We start from the raw sequence: 16,742 nt of genomic DNA, 5'->3' as shown, positions 1-16,742 counted from the left end.
CATGGGTAGTCTGGCACCAGAGCACCTTGGCTGTGCCAAGGTGTTACCCTGCTCAGTGCCCGACCACCCAGAGGCCTCAACTCCCCAGCGAGATGCCCCGAGGTGCCATTATGACTGTTTCACGGCTTTTGTGAACCAGTACCAAACGGCACCCGGTTGAGGCCTCTCGGCGAGAGTGGCAAATCCCAGGCCCCGGGTAATTTGGAACAGTGCAGATTTAAATGAGCCTAATGGAGATTCTGTTGAATCTCATGAGATGAGAGTCGCAAATCTCGATCCAGGCCTCGTGAGAATCGATGACCTCGTCCCAACACGATGAGACTGCTGAATCGCGCCCCAGAAAATAATACAAAGGCAACATGGCAGACGTTGGAATTAATCAGCAGCATCTTTGGAGAGAGAAAAACACCAGTTAATGGCCGGGACTGTCCGGCTGCCCCCGGCGCTGAGGTCCCAGGTTCGATCCCGGCTCTGGGTCACTGTCCGTGTGGAGTTTGCACATTCTACCCGTGTTTGCGTGGGTTTCGCCCCCACAACCCAAAAATGTGCAAGCTAGGTGGATTGGCCATGCTAAATTGCCCCTTAATTGGAAAAAATGAATTTGGTACTCTAAATTTTTTTTTTAAGGGAAAAAAAGGTTTTCCTGCAGTGGAGGGGGCTCATAATTGGTCCGGTGGGATCTGCTGGCCCTGTCACAGTCAGTGGCCATTTTTCTTTAAATGTAAATTAAGAGCACCCAATTATTTTTTTTCCAATTAAGGGGCAATTTAACGTGGCCAATTCAACTACTCTGCACATCTTTGGGTTGTGGGGGTGAAACTCACGCAGACATGGGGAGAATGCGCAAACTCCACACGGACAGTGACCCAGGGCTGGGACCGAACCCGGTTCCTCAGCGCCTCAGACAGCAGTGCTAACCACTGTGCCACCATGTCACCCCACCCAATGGCCATTTGTGTTGCTCCCCAGCCAAGCTGCTGGAAAAGCCCTTCAGCGGGACTAGACGATCCCGCCAGTGGAAGGACTGGAAAGTCCCACGTAATATTTTCAGAAGAAGACCTTTTGTCAGAATGGGAAAAAGCTACAGACATTACCAGTTTTAAGCAAACAAGAGCCAGAGAGAGGAAGGGATGGACAAAAGGGAAGGCCTGTGCTCATAAGGAAGGCAGGAGAGATTAAATGACAAAAGGGATGATGGAGAAAAAGGGGATGGTTACAGGATAATAAAGAAATGAAAGAGGGGTCTAGATCTAGCACCGTCCCACTACCAGGGATCTGTGGTGTGTGTGTGTGTGTGTGTGAATTGGGCAAGCAACAGGGTGTCTCTTTAACTAGCCAGAGTGAGGTATCTAAGAACGCTGGGGGCGGAAATCCCGTCCCGAGAATTTGAAGTTCACATCCATATTTTCAAATCCCTACAAGGCCCCACCCCTCCCTATCTCTGTAATCTCCTTCATCCCCGCATCCCTCCAAGGAGTCTGCGCTCCACTAATTGTGGCTTTGTGTGAATGTCCAATTTTAATTGCTCCACGATTGGTGGGTCTGTCTTCAGTTACTAGGCCGTAAGCTCTGGAATTTCTCTCCCTAAACCTATCCATCTCTCTACCTTGCGCTCCTCCTTTAGAACACTTTTTGTCAACTGATATATCCTAATATATCCTCATGTGGCTCGGTATCATATTTTACTTTAGAATGCTCCTGTAAGCACCTTCGGACATTTTGTGACATTAAAGGCGTGATGGAAATGTAAGTTGTTATTGTTGATGACGTTCTTTGAGTGAGTGAGGAGGCGAGGGGAGAAGGAAGTCTTCCAACTATATCTGGCCTATATGTGAGTCCAGATCCACAGCAAAATGGCTGACTCTGAAATGGCCTAGCAAGCCACCGTAGCCAAGTATCATTAGGGATGGGCAACAAATGCCCACATCTCGTGAGTGATGAAAAAAATTCAATCATGACTTCCAAAGGAAATTGGAGAAACACATGAAAAGGAATCACTGGCAGGTGAACATGGAAAGAACAGGGGGATGGAACTTACTAACTGGACAGCTTTTTCGAAAGCAATGGCCAAATGGCTTCCTTCTGTGGTGTAAGACTCTACAATACTAGCCGCTGACAGGCTGTTAATGTAATAGAGTGGAAATTAACTTCTTATTTCCAACGGTCAAATGGAAGACTGTTTTGAACGAAAGGCTCATTAATAAGACGGTGAGGTTTTGAAACGTACAACACAAGATTTTGTTGGTGATCGTGAATAGTAATTTTCCTCCAACGAGGAATTTCAACCTCATAGTCAACATGCTGAATAGGGAGTCAAATTACGTCCTTTCCTTACCTGAACTCTTCACTGTATTTATTCCTGATGTGTTCCGCCAAGTTACTGCCATATTGGATGCAGGTATTCAGGATGTAGAATTGTTGGAAAAGAAGCAATGCCTGAGTGGGGCTCATGATATGCACTGGAGGTAGCACCATCTTAATGATGTGTTTCATCATATGATCAATGAAAGTCAACTGAAACAGAAATATACACATTATAGAAATATATTTATTATAACAAGAAATATATAATGAAAATATATACGCAGCACAACAGAAATAAATGCATTATAACAGAAATACATTGGGCAGCATAGTGGCACAGTGGATACTACTGCTGCCTCAAGGCGCCGAGGTCTCAGGTTCGATCCCGGCCCTGGTTCACTGTACGTGTGGAGTTTACACATTCTCCCCGTTTCGCCCCCAGGGCTGGGCAGAAGTGAAGAACAATTTACATTTCAGCAGATTCTTTCTAGAACAGGAGGGAGTGGGTTGTTAATGGCATGTTAACGATATTGTGAAGATACACGTGACGGGCACTGTTTAATGAAGTGCTTAGAGCAGCGTTTTTCAAACGTTTTTGCCCGAGACCCATTTTTACCAACCTGCCATCCTTCAGGACCCACGCCGGCCGGCATTCGCGACCCACGCCTGCCGGCATTCGCGACCCACGCCGGCCGGCATTCGCGACCCACGCCGGCCGGCATTCGCGACACACGCCGGCCGGCATTCGCGACCCACGCCGGCCGGCATTCGTGACCCACCATTTTCTCTTGCCTTTAATGCGAGAGGTGAGCCTGGGCTTATATTTAGAGCACTGTGGGGGGCTGGAATGTGTCATCAACACCAAAGTAACATTCTCATTTAATTTTGCAAAGTTCCTTTAAATTTTCTTTCAATTATAGTGCCCTTTAAAGGTCTATCAATTAATTGGCTTTTCTTTATTGGTCAGTTATTTTTTGTTGTCACTGGTATTCAAAAAGAGTTTAAAGAGAGACTGATGGGCCACTGGGTTGGGAGGGAGGAAGCAGATAAGTGTAAGCTGTATTCTGTGAAGGTATTAGTGTCTGGTTTCATACTTCACCAATTGGCTTGGGATTGACAAGGGAGAGGAAATAGGAGAGAATGTGGGAGTGGGGGGATAAAATAGAAGCAGGAGGAGGATATTGAGCCCCTGGAGCCAGTTCCACCATTCAATGAGACGGTTGCTGATCTGTTATCTTAATTCCACACACCCTACTATGCCCCATATTCTTTTTTATTAATTTATGGGATGTGTGCGTCTCTGGTTAAGCCAGCATTTATTTCCCACCCCTAGTTGCCCTTCAGAAGGTGGTAGTGAGTTGCCTTCTTAAACCGCTGCAGTCCTTGAGGTGTAGGTACACCCACTGTGCTGTTAGGGAGGGAGTTCCAGGATGGTGACCCAGCGACAGTGAAGGAAGGCTTCCTTTCCAAGTCAGGCTGGTGAGTGACTTGGAGGGGAACCTCCAGGTGGTGGGGTTCCCAGGTATCTGCTACCCTTGTTCTTCTAGGTGGTAGTGATCGTGGGTTTGGAAGGTGCTGTCTTAGTAATTTTGTAGATGGTACATACGGCTGCCCAATGTTCATTGGCAGTGGAGGATTTGAACGTTTGTGGAATGGAGAGCAACCAAGCGGGCTGCTTTGTCCTGGATGGTGTCGAGCTTTAGTGTAGGCAAGTGGAGAGTATTCCATTACACTGCTGACTTGTGCCTTGTGGACAGGCTTTGGGGGGGGGGTCAGGTGGTGAGTTACTCGCTATTGGATTCCTAGCCTTTGACCTGGGCTGGCAGCCACAGTAATAATATGGCTATTCCAGTTCAGTTTCTGATCAATGATAACCCCTCAGGATGTTGATTGTGGAGGACTCAGCGATGGTAATGCCATTGAATGTCAAGAGGCGATGGTTCGATAACTTGATGTCAAGGGCAGTCACTTTCACCTCACCTGTGGCATTCAGCTCTTTTGTCCATGTTTGAACCAAGGCTGTAATGAGGCCAGGAGCAGAGTGACCCCGGCAGAAAATGAACATCCGTGAACAGGTTATTGCTGAGTAAGTGCCGCTTAATAGCACTGTTGATGACTCCTTCCATCACTTTGCTGACGATGGAGAGTAAACAGAGAGGGCAGTAATTGGCTGGGTTGGATTTGTCTCGTTTCTTGTGTACATGAACACCTGGGCAATTTTCCATCTTGCCGGGTAGATGCCAATGTTGTAGCTGTACTTGGAACAGCTTGGTTAGGGGTGCGGCCAGTTTTGGAGAACAAGTCTTCAGTGCTATTGCCAGGATATTGTCAGGGCCCACAGCCTTTACAGTATCCAGTGCATTCAGCTGTTTCTTGATATCACGTGGAGTGAATGGTATTGGTTGAGGACTGAAATCTGTGATGCTGGGGACCTCCGGAGGAGACCGAGAGGGATCATCCACTCGGCACTTCTGGCTGAAGATTGTTGCAGATGCCTCAGCCTTATTTTTTGCACAAATGTGCTGGGCTCCTCCATCGTTAAAGATGGGATATATGTGGAGCCACCTCCTCCAGTGAGTTGTTTAATTGTCCACCACCATTCACGGTTGGATGTGGCGGGACTGCAGAGCTTTGATCTGATGAGTCTGTTGTGGAATCGCTTAGCTCTGTCTATTACTTGCTGCTTATGCTGTTTGGATGAGAATGTAGGAGGCATGGTTAGAAAGTTTGCAGATGACACCAGGATTGGTGGTATAGTGGATAGTGAAGAAGGTTATTTAAGATTGCAACAGGATCTTGGCCAATTGAGCCAGTGGGCCGATGAATGGCAGATGGAGTTTAATTTGGATAAATGTGAGGTAATGCATTTTGGTAGATCAAATCTGGGCAGGACCTACACAGTTAATGGTAGGGAGTTGGGGGGAGCTACAGAACAAAGAGATCTAGGGGTACATAGCTACATGAAGGTGGAGTCACAGGTGGACAGGGTGGTGAAGAAGGCATTCAGCATGCTAGGTTTTATTGGTCAGAATACTGAATACAGGGGTTGGGACGTCTTGTTGAAGTTGTACAAGACATTGGTAAGACCATACAGTTCTGGTCACCCTATTGTAGGAAGGATATTGTTAAACTAGAAAGAGTTCAGAAGAGATTTACGTGGATGCTACCAGGACTTGATGGTCTGAGTTGTAAGGAGAGGCTGGATAGGCTGGGATTTTTTCCCTGGAGCGTAGGAGGCTTAGGGGTGATCTTATAGAGGTCTATTAAAAAAAATCCCAAAGGTAAAGGAATCTCGAACTGGAGGGCATAGGTTTAAGATGAGAGGGGAGAGATACAAAAGAGAACAGAGGGGAAATATTTTCACAGAGGCTGCTGAACATCTGGAATGGGTTGCCAGAGGCAGTGGTAGAGGCGGGTACAATTTTTTCCTTTAAAGAGCAGTTAGACAGCTAAATGGGCAGGGTGGGTGTAGAGCGATATGGCCAAATGCAGGCAAGTGGGACTAGCTTAGCAATAGAAACTGGGTGGCATGGACAAGTTGGGCCGAATGGGCCTGTTTCCATGCTGTCAACATCTACGACTCTATGGCACACAAGTAGTCCTGTGTTGTAGCTTCACCAGATGACACCCTGTTGCGTTATGCTTCTTTATATAGCATAAGCTGCTTCCTTGATGTATGCTCTGACAAAGGTTCAGACTTGGAGATAGGTTTAACACATTTATTGAACAGTTAACAATTCTCCTACTTGAGTTCGACTCTCCTGCTAATCTTGCTATAGTGACTCAGTCTAACTAACCAGTCTGCTCTAAGCCATGCGGTGGGTGTGATGCTTCTGATCTGCCCCTGTGCTTCTCTCCAAGTGTCGCCTGTGGAAAGAGAAAGAGCATGTGTGCCCTGTCCTTTTATATGGGTTGCCCCGTTGTGGTAGTGTCACCTCTGGGTGTCTTGACTGCCCATTGGTTGTGTCCTATTCTATGTTTCATTAGCTGTATGTCTGCATGTCATGATGTCTCTGGTGCTCCCTCTAGTGTTTACTTAGCCTTAGTGTATTTACATTAACCCCTTGTGTATTTACAGTGATGCATATCACCACATCCCCCCCTTTTTTTCGTGTTACATATTTTCTGTACAATGTTAAAGAAAATTGAACAAAAAGGTAGATAAGTGATATGTACAAATCATGATGACAGTGATGATTATACAATACCAAATAATATGTAGGAGTCCAAAGTTCATGAATTAATACGGTCGAGTGGCTTTCTTGTGCTGTTATGGAAGTGTCGATGTTGATGTTGTCATTCCCTTGTGAACGCTGTCAGTGTCCCTGTGCTTAAGGAAGTCATCAGGAGGTGTGCAAATGGTCAAATCACTTTGTTGTCTGATTTGGACTCCTTTTTTCTATGCTTGTGGTAGCGATGCAGTATGTCATCTGCCTTGAAAGCTGGTCTGCTTGTTTGTAGTGGAGAAAACTTGAATCGGTGAGATTTGCTGTCATGCCATGGTATGGCTGTACTCTTGCCAGTGTTAGGAGCTGTGCAGTTACATTGTCGTGAATTTGCAGAGTCGTACCATGTCGTACCAGTCGTTGCTCCAGTGTTGTTGTTTTTGTCATGCTTGTTGTTGACGTTGGTGCCTTTGGTACACTTCTTGTTGTTGTCTTTGTAGGTTTTGTTGTTGTGTTTGTTGCTCTCAATTACCACACCGAGTGGAGAATTCGAGTCCTTCACAAAGTTACTTGTGTCAGTGTCCTTTGTGGCATCTGCTGTTTCACTGAGCGTGCCGTCTCTGATTCCTCGGCGCTCCCCGTCTGGAGTCATGCCCGGTTCACTAGAATCATCTTTGGCTTGTCGGTGCTCCCCGTCTGGAGTTCTTTCTGGTTCACCTGAATCAGCTTTGGTTTCTTGACACTCCCTGTCCGGAGTCATGTCAGGGTCACTTGAATCATCTGAGGTTCTTGATGCTCTCCGTCCGGAGTCAAAATGTTCACGAATGCATTTTCTTGTGGAGAGGCTCGAGTGGATGAGGTTTGAATTAACGTGGTCTCACTGGAGTCACTAGTAACCTCACTTTGATTGTCGAGTGTCTCTGTACATACTAGCTGAGATCTGTCAGTCTCACTGAGATGTCGCACATCTTGTATGGGAATTGTGAAGCCTTTGTCATTTGTCGCACATACAGTGGGTAGACCTTCAGTGTCTTCTTGTCGGTTAGATGAGCTGGGTAGACTGTCAAGAGTCTTCTTCTGGTGGCTCAAATAATCTGGGTAGACTGTCATAGTCTTTTTGTTGTTCACGTGAGCGTGGTAAACTGTCATGGTCGTCTTGCTGTGCACTTGAGCGTGGCAGACTTGCATCGTCTGCTGCTGGTTGCTCAGATAAGGTTGCTAGACCCTCACGGTCTTGTTCATGCAAGGACTGCGCTCTGGAGTCTTGCGTTGCTTCCATCGTGGAGTCTGTCAACGAGTTCGCTGTGGAGGCTTGTATCGCTCTCTCTGTGGAGTCTGGCATCGTTCCCTGCGTGGAGTCATGCAGTGGTCTCGCTGTGGAGTCGATCTTTGCGCTCTCAACGGAGTCATGCAGTGGTCTCGCTGTGGAGTCTTTCTGTGTTCTGTGTGTGGAGACGTGCAGTGGTCTCGCTGTGGAGTCTGTCATCGCTTTCTGTGCGGAGTCGGGGACTGTTCGTGGTGCGTGGACCACTCTCGTGTGGAGTCGGGGACTCTTCATGGTGCGTGGACCACTCTCTGTGTGGAGTCGGGGACTCTTCGTGGTGCACTGTTCATGGTGCGTGGACCACTCTCTGTGTGGAGTCGGGGACTGTTCGTGGTGCGTGGACCACGCTCTGTGTGGAGTCGGGGACTCTTCATGGTGCGTGGACCACTCACTGTGTGGAGTCGGGGACTCTTTGTGGTGCGTGGACCACTCTCTGTGTGGAGTCGGGGACTGTTCGTGGTGCGTGGACCACGCTCTGTGTGGAGTCGGGGACTCTTCATGGTGCGTGGACCACTCACTGTGTGGAGTCGGGGACGCTTTGTGGTGCGTGGACCACTCTCTGTGTGGAGTCGGGGACTGTTCGTAGTCCGGGGGCCTCTGACGTCATGACGCGCGTGACGTAGAGCGTAGGAATGGATTGCGCATGCGCAGATCGCTTTTCCTGTACTGTGCGCCCTTTTTGCAACTGCGCATGCGGGGCTTTTTGCGCATGCGCAAAACACCGTTCTGCCCATTCGCGTCTTTTGGGGAACTGCGCATGTGAGGCTCCTTTCGCAAGATGGCCACCAATCAAAATCGCAGTTTGCTGCTGTTGCAGGCCGACCTTCGCCTCGTGGGGAGTATTGCCGCCTCTTTTACGATCTCTTTTTGGTTTCCTCGCAGTACTTTTCAAACTTGTCCAGGACAGTCTGGAAGTCTCTCTTGTCTTGCCCTTTTGAGTACTTGAAGGTCTTGAAGATTTCTGCTGCACTTGCACCCGCAATGGCGAGCAGAAGCTTTATTTTCTCTGCATCCGCAACGCCATCTAGGTCGGACGCTACCAGGTAAATCTCAAATCTCTGCCTGAATGCACGCCAGTTTGCACTGAGATTGCCGTGGTACCGGAGCTGCTGTGGAACCAGAATCTCGATCATCTTGCCTGGGTGCTGTTGCTGGTTGTCACGGATATGTTGAGTTTAACTATATAGATTCAACAGGCACTCCTGGAACCATGTTGTGTTATGCTTCTTCATGTAGCATAAGCTGCTTCCTTGATGTATGCTCTGACAAAGGAAGGTTCAGACTTGGAGATAAGTTTAACACATTTATTGAACAGTTAACAATTCTCCTACTTGAGTTCGACTCTCCTGCTCATCTTACTATAGTAACTCAGTCTAACTGACCAGTCTGCTCTAATCCATGCGGTGTGTGTGATGCTCTGATCTGCCCCTGTGCTTCTCTCCAAGTGTCGCCTGTGGAAAGAGAAAGAGCATGTGTGCCCTGTCCTTTTATATGGGTTGCCCCCGTAATGGCAGTGTCACCTCTGGGTGTCTTGACTGCCCATTGGTCGTGTCCTATTCTATGTGTTCATTAGCTGTATGTCTGCATGTCATGATGTCTCTGGTGCTCCCTCTAGTGTTTATTTAGTCTTAGTGTATTTACATTAACCCCTTGTGTATTTACAGTGATGCATATCACCACACACCACATTTTTCGGTATGCCTGATGTTGCTCCTGGCATGCTCTCCTGCACTCTTCACTGAACCAGGGTTGATCCCCTGGCTTGGCGATAATGGTAAAGTGGGAGTTATGCCGGGCATGAGGTTGCAGATTGCAGTTGAATACAACTCTGCTGCTGCTGATGGCCCACAGTGCGTCACGGATGCCCAGTTTTGAGTTGCTAGATATGTTCAAATTCTATCCCATTTAGCCTGGTGGTAGTGCCACACAACTAAATGGAGGGTATCCTGAATGTCAAGATGGGACTTTGTCATCACAAGGACTGTGCGGTGGTCACTTCTACCGATACTATCATGGATAGGTGCATCTGCAGCAGGCAGATTGTTGAGGATGAGGTCAAGTACGTTTTTTCTTCTTGTTGGTTCCCTCCACCTGCTGCAGTCCCAGACTAGTAGCTATGTCTTTTAAGACCCGGCCAACTCGGTCTGTGGTGAGCCACTCTTGGTGATGGATATTGAAGTCCCCCACTGAGAGCATATTCTGCACCTTTGCCACCCTCAGTGCTTCTTCCAAGTGGTATTCAACATGGAGGTGTACTGATTCATCGGGTCACTGTCTGTGTGGAGTCTGCACATTCTCCCCGTGTCTGCGTGGATTTCCTCCGGGTGCTCAGCTTTCCTCCCACAAGTCCCGAAAGACGTGCTTGTTAGGTGAATTGGACATTCTGAATTCTCCCTCCGTGTACCCTAACAGTATGTTGACTGTGGCGACGAGGGAATTTTCGCAGTAACTTCATCGCAGTGTTAATGTAAGCCTACTTGTGACACTAATAAAGGTTATTATTATTCTATGGATAACAAAAATCTATCAACCTCCAGTTTAAAAATTGCAACTGATCTCGCATCAATTGTGGCAGAGTTCCAAACCTCTACCATCCTTTCTGTAGACATGTTTCTCAAATTCACTCCTGAAAATTATGGCTCTCCTTTTTACACTATGCCCCCTAAGTCTATACTTCCCAACCAGCCGAAATAGTTTCCTTCTTCACCCTGTCAGTTTCCCTTAACATCTTGAAACTGTCGATCAAATCATTCCTCAATCTTTTATTCCAGGGATACAGCCCTTGTTTGTGTAATCTCGCCGCATAATTTAATCCTCAGCCTCCAGCTACCAATCTGGTAAATCTATCTGCATTTCCATCAAGGTCAATATATCCCAACTCGGGTGTGGTGCTCAGAACTGCACACAGTACCCCATCGGCTTTGTAGGGCTCAAGCATGACTTCTATCCCTTTGTATTCCAGTCTCCAAGGGCCAGCATTCCATTAGCCTTTTTGATTATTATCTGCACCTGAATGTTAATGTTGATGGCACTTTAATGTACTTGGACCGAAAAGCTCTTTGAACCTCTTTTCAGAGGGAGGCTGTGGGGAAGAACGTGAATGAGGAGCTTATGAGTGCATGGGGAGCGAATGAGTGTGTGCGAGGGAGGATATGGGAGTGAAGACCTGGGTGTACAACATAGTAGTAGAGAAACTTTGGGAAATAAAGGTAGTTTGCTTATATCAAAGTATCTCTCTGACTATGTCTTACTGTGATGGATCCACATCTACTCTCATAAAATAACAGCCTCAAGATAAGATCCCCAGATTTAATTTCCTGAACTTTATTATTTTTGCGTATTACGCAGACATAATTTAGAAAACAGACCAGAAGCTCCTCCATAAATCAGACATGTTGGAGTTCCTATAAACTCCCTTTCTAATCCACGAGGCTCAAGCATTTTATTTGAATCATACCTGCTTGGCACATTCATTGCTAATGTGGTGTCGGTTGCTCATTCAACTCAAACCACCCTGGAGGGATTAGTGTCACTGAAGGTTAAGGTAAACACCCAGCAATGCCTTTTTTTCCCCGTGGCCAATCCACTAACCCACACATCTTTGGACTGTGGGAGGAAACCGGAGCACCCGGAGGAAATCCACACACACACACACACAGGGAATACATACAGACTCCGCACAGAAATGATCCAAACCGGGAATCGAACCTGGGGCCCTGGAGCTGTGAAGCAACTGTGCTACCACGCTGCCCAACACCCAACAATGCTTACCATGGAAGGAAGTTTTTGTAGCGCAGCCATCAACTGTCCAACTGTCATCAAGTTTCCGGATGCTGATCCCCAGTTTCCCTGCAAAGGGAAAATTAAAAGAATGGAGCTAATCCTGTTCCTAAATGCATTACTTTTGAGATTGAGATATAAAAGTTATGATCTTGCCCATTTTCTTTCCTCCTTCCCCTAGAGTGTTGATTCCTGTTCAGTATCTGATCCAAGTGATTACTTTTTGTGTCTGATCTGTATCAGCACAAGTTACGGGACGGTGTACAAAGAGGGAACTGTACCGGTGTTCTCATTGCCAGCCCAAACCCAACTGTGGTGCCAGCTGTTGCCATGATAGATAGCCCACTCAAACCAAGGGAACAGACCAACCGGGAATCTACCCATCAATGGGGCTTCACTGTGCTTTTATAGAATCGTTAAACACACAGGAAGCCATTCCGCCCGTTGAAACTGCGACGGCTCTCTGGAAGGCCAATCCATTTAATGTCACTGCCCCTCTCTTTCCCCATATCCCTGCATTTTATTTTCTCCTTGAAGAATTTATCCTACTCTCATTTTGAAAGCTTCCGCTGAATCCCATTACGCCACCCTATGAGGCAGTGCATTCCAATTTCTACTCCCTCGCTCAGTAAAGATAGTTTTTCCTTGAGTCACCTCTTGCACTTTTGCCAAGCACCTTAAATCGGTGTCCTCTGCTCGACCACTGTTCAGCCAGCAATCAAGCATCTCATTCATCAGGTGGCTTAAAGATAACCAGCAACTATTTGGAAATTAAAGGTCTCATGGCCACTTGTGTAGAGAAGTCAATTTATACAAAAATCAGTCTAACCCCATAATCAGCTCCACAAAATATGTCTTCACACTGTGACAATTGTTAGACATCAAGAACAGGCTAACACTTTCCAGCATTTCCTGTAGATATTGAAGAAATTTTTCTTTTTTCTCAGAAACACAACAATTTAATTGATGATGATAAAGTTTCTTTGTCGAATAATAGGAACACAGGAGTAGGAGTAGACCATTCGGCCCTTCGAGCCTGCTCTATGATTCAATAAGATCACGGCTTATTTACCTGCAATCTCCACTCCGCTTTCCTGTTTGCCCCCCATAACCCTTGTCCATCCTTTAATCCCTCAGTGATCTGTACTTTACATCTAATAGTACCAATTCATTGACACTGAATCTGAATTAACTCTGCATTAACACATTAATGAGGGTTAAACTGCAGCGGTCACTTTTGGAGACTGGATTTTCAATAGCAAGTAGGGTCATGATCCGTTGTGAGCATAATTTATAAATCACATTCCCCGAGGAATGTTTGGACCTTGTCCCCTCTGGGACCCACCTCACGTTTTCCCAAAGAGAGCGCCGGGGAGGGAGAGCGCCGGGGAGGGAGAGCGCCGGGGAGGGAGGGGCGTAAAATAGGCAACCCGCACTCTTCCAATTAATGGTCCATTAAGTTCCTGAGATGTTTGTTAATTTTCAATGCCGAATTTGGTGAGCGCATACAATCTGGTGCTGATTGCTGTCTGCTTCAAGGCAAGAATTGAACGTTTGCTTTTAAACAATGGCATTTAAAAAAAATTGTATTCTCTCATAGGATGTACGCATTGCTGGCGAGGCGATTTGTTCCCCATCCCTAACTGCCCTTTAACTGAGTGTTTTTAGACTATTTCAGAGGTCAGTTAAGAGTCAACTGCATTGCCGAGAATCTGGAGTCACGTCAGCCAGGCCAGGAGTGAATGGCAGATTTCCTTCTCTAAAGGACATGAGTGAATGAGATGGGTTTTTATGACAGTCGTTGATAGTTTCATGCTCACCATTGCAGAGACTAGACAATCAAATTCTAAATTCCACATCGGGCGGCACGTGGCACAGCTGCCTAAGGCGCTGAGGACGCAGGTTCAAATCCCGGCCCTGGGTCACTGTCTGTGTGGAGTTTGCACATTCTCCCTGTGCCTGCATGGGTTTCACCCCCAAAAACCCAAAGATGTGTAGGGAGGTGGATTGGCCAGGCTAAATTGCCCCTTAATTGGAAAATAAATAATTGGGCATTCAAAAAAAAATTTTTAATTGGAAATTCCACCAGCTGCTGTGAGCAGATTTGAACCTATATTGCCAGAATATTTGCCTGTGTTACTAATCAGATGTCACAGTACCACTATCTCCCTTTAAAACCTGGGGGATCTTGCACTGGATCATGTGCATTACATTTTTTTGGGTAGCATGGCCACTTTCTTTATGTTAACTGCTGGTCCTCCCATGTTCTACCTGCTGTCTTCGTTAAGGCAGCAGCAGACCCCATCATGCCTGCAATCAGACTTCTTTCCTGGCACTCTACAGGCAGCTCCCATCTCCTGGCAACACTCAGGGCGACTAACTGGACACTGAGCTCACTTCCTGCCCAATTATGACATTACCATATCAAAGTAGTGTCATGTGAGCAATGCATTGGTGATGCAGGGTCTAAGCCAGGAATTTTGAAAACCTGGCCCATGGTGTATTTTTACTGCACGTTCGAATGTGTTAATTTTTCACAGTTCTGAACCCCTGCAACAATTCGGGAACATGAAACACAGTACATGTCCATTAAGTACTATTCAATCATTAATTTAGGAATTTAGTTAGGTCCAAGTTAATACTAGATCCTAATCCAGAATTACTCCTGAAACAGTCCAGCTGCTGAGAGCCAGTTAGAATCAGTGAAATTCAGTTATGTCTAACATTTATAACTGAGCATCATTAAAATATTCAGATTTGTGAGCCCTGTCTCACCTTATTCAAACTTAATTGAACTCATTAATCTGAATGATAAGTTTGATATCCCTTTGAAGCATTTTTACCCCCTTTGCCAAGGTAAACACGCTCTGAAAAAGATTATAATTTGTGTGACCTTTCTTCCATGTGAAGTCTCTGTAAGCAAGATAGTCCCTTATAATTAATCTTCTTCGCCATCCTGAGAATAGTCTGTGCTCTGCAACAATTTCAGACTAAAGCCAGGCCTCTTTTCTAGGTCTTTGCACAAAACCTTGCACCACCTTTAATGATAAACTGTGATCACTACTAAATAGTCTTTATATTAGTATGTTTCAATGCCATGTTAGAACATGGAAAATAGGAGCTGGTGTAGGCCATTCGGCCCTTAGAGCCTTCCCCACCATTCAGTAAGATCACACCTGATTTGCCACCTGAATTTCATCTTCACACACTATCCCAAGAATATTTAATTCCCTTAGTATCCGAAAATCTATCGACAGTTGAATATGTTCAATGCCTGAGCAATGCCTGAGCCCCCTTTCTTCAGTGAGATCGCATTATGGCTTTCCATAAGAAAGGGTTATAAGAAGGGCCAAAGGGGTTGGGAGCATTGGACAGGAGAGGGAAAGTGGTCCATTGTAAGCGGGTACTGACCCGGTCGTGGCATTTATTAGTGCAGCTCCTTCCCCATTGAATGGAACCTCCAGATCCAATGGGCCCCTCGTCCTACCACAGGATGGCCACCACTATTTCGTAGACACTCTCCTTGTTCGAAGGATGCCAAGTAAGCCAGCTGAGAATGCCACACTGTCAGCAGAATTCTTGGCTACTTTGTTGTGGCTGTTTGGGTAACGGATCCTGCCATCATCTTGCTTCCTGCAAAATCCTATGGAGGTGGGAGCATGTCTTGAAGCCGGCCCAACCGGATATCCATCCTGTTTTCTGCTCTCCCGGGCGTGGGGGGGAGGGAGGGAGGGGGGGGGGGGGGGGGGGGGGGGAGACACTCCCACAGGTCATTGGAAATTCTGCCACCAGTGCCTGTTCATTTTCAAAATTGGCTGTGAGAAGGTGGACCGTCATGATGATTGACATGTTGGGCAGCCAATGCCAAGGTTCGTGGGGAGGGGCAAAGGATTCAGGGTGTTGGAAAAATGATAAAACCTCCAAAAATTAATTCAACCCAAGTTGGTTACCCGAGCTGACACTGGAATAGAGGAGCAAGGAGTCGCATTCCACTGGGCAATCAGATTGGACTAGGCCTTGGCATGTAACGTAAAACATCATAAATTGTCTTTCCACTAACAGACACCCTGTTTCAATCAGACAGCTGGTTTGAACCAGGCGGATCCAGTCAAAGAACTGAAGATGAAAGTCTGAAGTTGAACTGCTGTGTGTAACATTTCTAAATATTAATAAAAGTCACTTGTTGTTCTTCAACTTTGAATTACAACAAATCATGAATAAGTTTGAAACAAAATCCTTCATCACGAAGTGGATGGATGACACAATTATTACTTTGAGTCTTTAAGCCAATATTAACAACAATGGACGATTATTTTCGGATTGTAATTATTTCTAACTGTGACAGATCAAATAACTGTCCAAGGGATAAAGACTATACAAGAGTATAGGGTCTATTACATTTCTCTTAGTACTAATATTATTGCTTAGGTTGCCATAGCAACTGACTTGCATATTCTGGCTTTATGCCCTTACAACTTAAGCCAAGAATCTAGATTTGGAATTAGTTTTCTTTCTGAATATTGAGAAGGATTGAAGTTAAAAGTACATTTGTGCAGAACTGTAAGAGAATAGAAAAAAATCAACAGGAGCTGGAAAAAATAGACACGTGTGTATACATATAATAGATATGTATGTTTGTATATACATATATCTGCATGTGTATATATATATATATATATATATATATATAAAATATATATAGACAGCCATACACACACATTATATATACTCACATACATTCGGGGATTGTTCCAATATTATTAACAAGAATCAAAAGACAGGAATTTAAAAAGTGATTGGCAAAAGACTCGAAGGCAAAGAGGAAAAGTTTTTTTTAAATGCAGCGAGTGGTTAGGATCTGGGATGTTAGGATTTGGGGAGTATGGATTCAATCATGGCTTTGCAAGCGGAGTGGGTTATGCAGCTAGAGAGAAACAATTTGCAGGGCTCGGGGAGGGGGGCGGGGGGAAAAAAGAGGGGCTCGCTGATTTGCATTTGCAGAGAAGAACTGGCACGGACTAAATGCCTCCATTTTCTGATTCTAAGCAGCTTCCTTTGAAATGATTTGAAACTGACCAGGCAGCTTGGTGTTTCAGTGTGATTTGCCTGCAGTGGGAAGGTGCAATAAAACAGAATCTGCAAGAAAGAGTCTCAAGGAAGCCAGCTTC

The 16,742-nt window shown here is 45.9% G+C and overlaps 1 protein-coding gene across 4 annotated transcripts in view; it reads right to left on the bottom strand.

The window, feature by feature from the left end:
* The window catches only part of c19h12orf56 (chromosome 19 C12orf56 homolog), a 102,823-nt gene that overhangs the window by 15,708 nt on the left and 70,373 nt on the right, over nt 1-16,742 (bottom strand). For 3 of the 4 annotated variants that reach the window (XM_072485007.1, XM_072485004.1, XM_072485005.1), the window contains 2 exons: nt 11,566-11,643; nt 2,336-2,514 (listed from right to left, as the gene is read on the bottom strand). In XM_072485007.1, coding sequence (XP_072341108.1) covers nt 2,336-2,514; nt 11,566-11,643 — 257 coding nt within the window. Of the gene's footprint in view, nt 1-329; nt 390-2,335; nt 2,515-11,565; nt 11,644-16,742 lie in introns of those variants that run through there. The other variant, XM_072485006.1, reaches the window with a different exon arrangement.

This window comes from Scyliorhinus torazame, chromosome 19, assembly GCF_047496885.1.
Source record: "Scyliorhinus torazame isolate Kashiwa2021f chromosome 19, sScyTor2.1, whole genome shotgun sequence".
NCBI lineage: Eukaryota > Metazoa > Chordata > Chondrichthyes > Carcharhiniformes > Scyliorhinidae > Scyliorhinus > Scyliorhinus torazame.
The sequence above is the reverse complement of the archived record's forward strand: the minus strand, read 5'-3'. Positions and strand labels throughout refer to the sequence as shown.